The sequence below is a fragment of the Sinocyclocheilus rhinocerous genome, unplaced genomic scaffold (genome assembly GCF_001515625.1).
Source record: "Sinocyclocheilus rhinocerous isolate Xijiao unplaced genomic scaffold, SAMN03320098_v1.1 scaffold5, whole genome shotgun sequence".
Classification (NCBI taxonomy): domain Eukaryota; kingdom Metazoa; phylum Chordata; class Actinopteri; order Cypriniformes; family Cyprinidae; genus Sinocyclocheilus; species Sinocyclocheilus rhinocerous.
The window spans coordinates 550,447-551,468 of record NW_015661874.1 but is presented as its reverse complement, the minus strand read 5'-3'; the positions used below and the strand labels follow the sequence as shown (position 1 = coordinate 551,468).

Here is a 1,022-nt window from a genome sequence, read left to right as displayed (position 1 = left end):
TGCTAACGAGCCTTAACTGACGAAAATGACCATAATTTGCACGATGGAAGAATTATCGTCTTGTCGTAGGCTATACAACCATTCAAAAACTGGGGAGAACAAAAAAGGGGAGATTTCGGGTTCGGGTCGGGTTCGGGCTCTAAATTTAACTGTGCCGCTCGGGTCGGGTCAGACGATCTCGGGTTTGGGCTTCAGTTTAAAGCCCGTGCAGACCTCTAATTAGAATGTCTTCGAGGTTCAAGGTCTGAAATGTCGCTGCTAATCTTTACCTCTTGTTTCTTTTGCTGGTTGTATTTGATGAGCAGTAGTTTCATCTTTTTTACATCCCTCAGGTTCAAACCCAGGTGCGTCATACCAAGACAGGTTTTGACAAACTGAAGAATGATGTGTGTCAGAAGGTTGATCTGCTCGGAGCCAGTCGCTGTAATCTGCTCTCACACGTCCTGACAGCCTATCAGGTGCTGCATTTGAATTGCTTCTTGATGCTTATTTCTTTGTATTATTATATTATTATTTTTATTATTTTTACCTGATCAGCAAGCATTGTAAATGTGATGAATTTAGCTTTATATTTATAAAAGAATATATTTATACAGTAATGAAACTATAATACTTTTAAATGTAATACAGCAGAAATATTTTAGTTTTTTTATTTGATGTAAAACTGTAATCATTAGACATTAAACCATGAATGAGTTATTTTTTATTTAATTTAATTATTTTTACTATTTATAAATTATTATTTGTATTATTATTATTATTTTATCTAAATGAATTGTTAATAAAGGCAATTATATCTCACAATTTAGCAGAATAAAGTCTTCCAGAATGACATGTCATGAGGATAAATATCTGTGTTTTCTTCTATTTCAGACCACATTGCTACATTTCTGGGAGAAAACCTCTCACACTATGGCTGCTATTCATGAGAGCTTCAAAGGCTGCCAGACTCATGAGGCTTCAGCGCTGGGGGTGAGAGCTTTCAGAAGAAATGAATCTCAGATTTATTCATATGGATGTGT

At 35.4% G+C, this 1,022-nt stretch overlaps 1 protein-coding gene across 1 annotated transcript in view; it reads left to right on the top strand.

Annotated features, from left to right (window-relative positions):
• The window catches only part of LOC107726695 (islet cell autoantigen 1-like), an 8,475-nt gene that overhangs the window by 3,304 nt on the left and 4,149 nt on the right, over positions 1 to 1,022 (top strand). The window contains exons 7-8 of the mRNA XM_016536382.1: positions 333 to 458; positions 874 to 972. Of these exons, the coding sequence (XP_016391868.1) occupies positions 333 to 458; positions 874 to 972 (225 nt within the window). The remainder of the gene's footprint in view (positions 1 to 332; positions 459 to 873; positions 973 to 1,022) is intronic.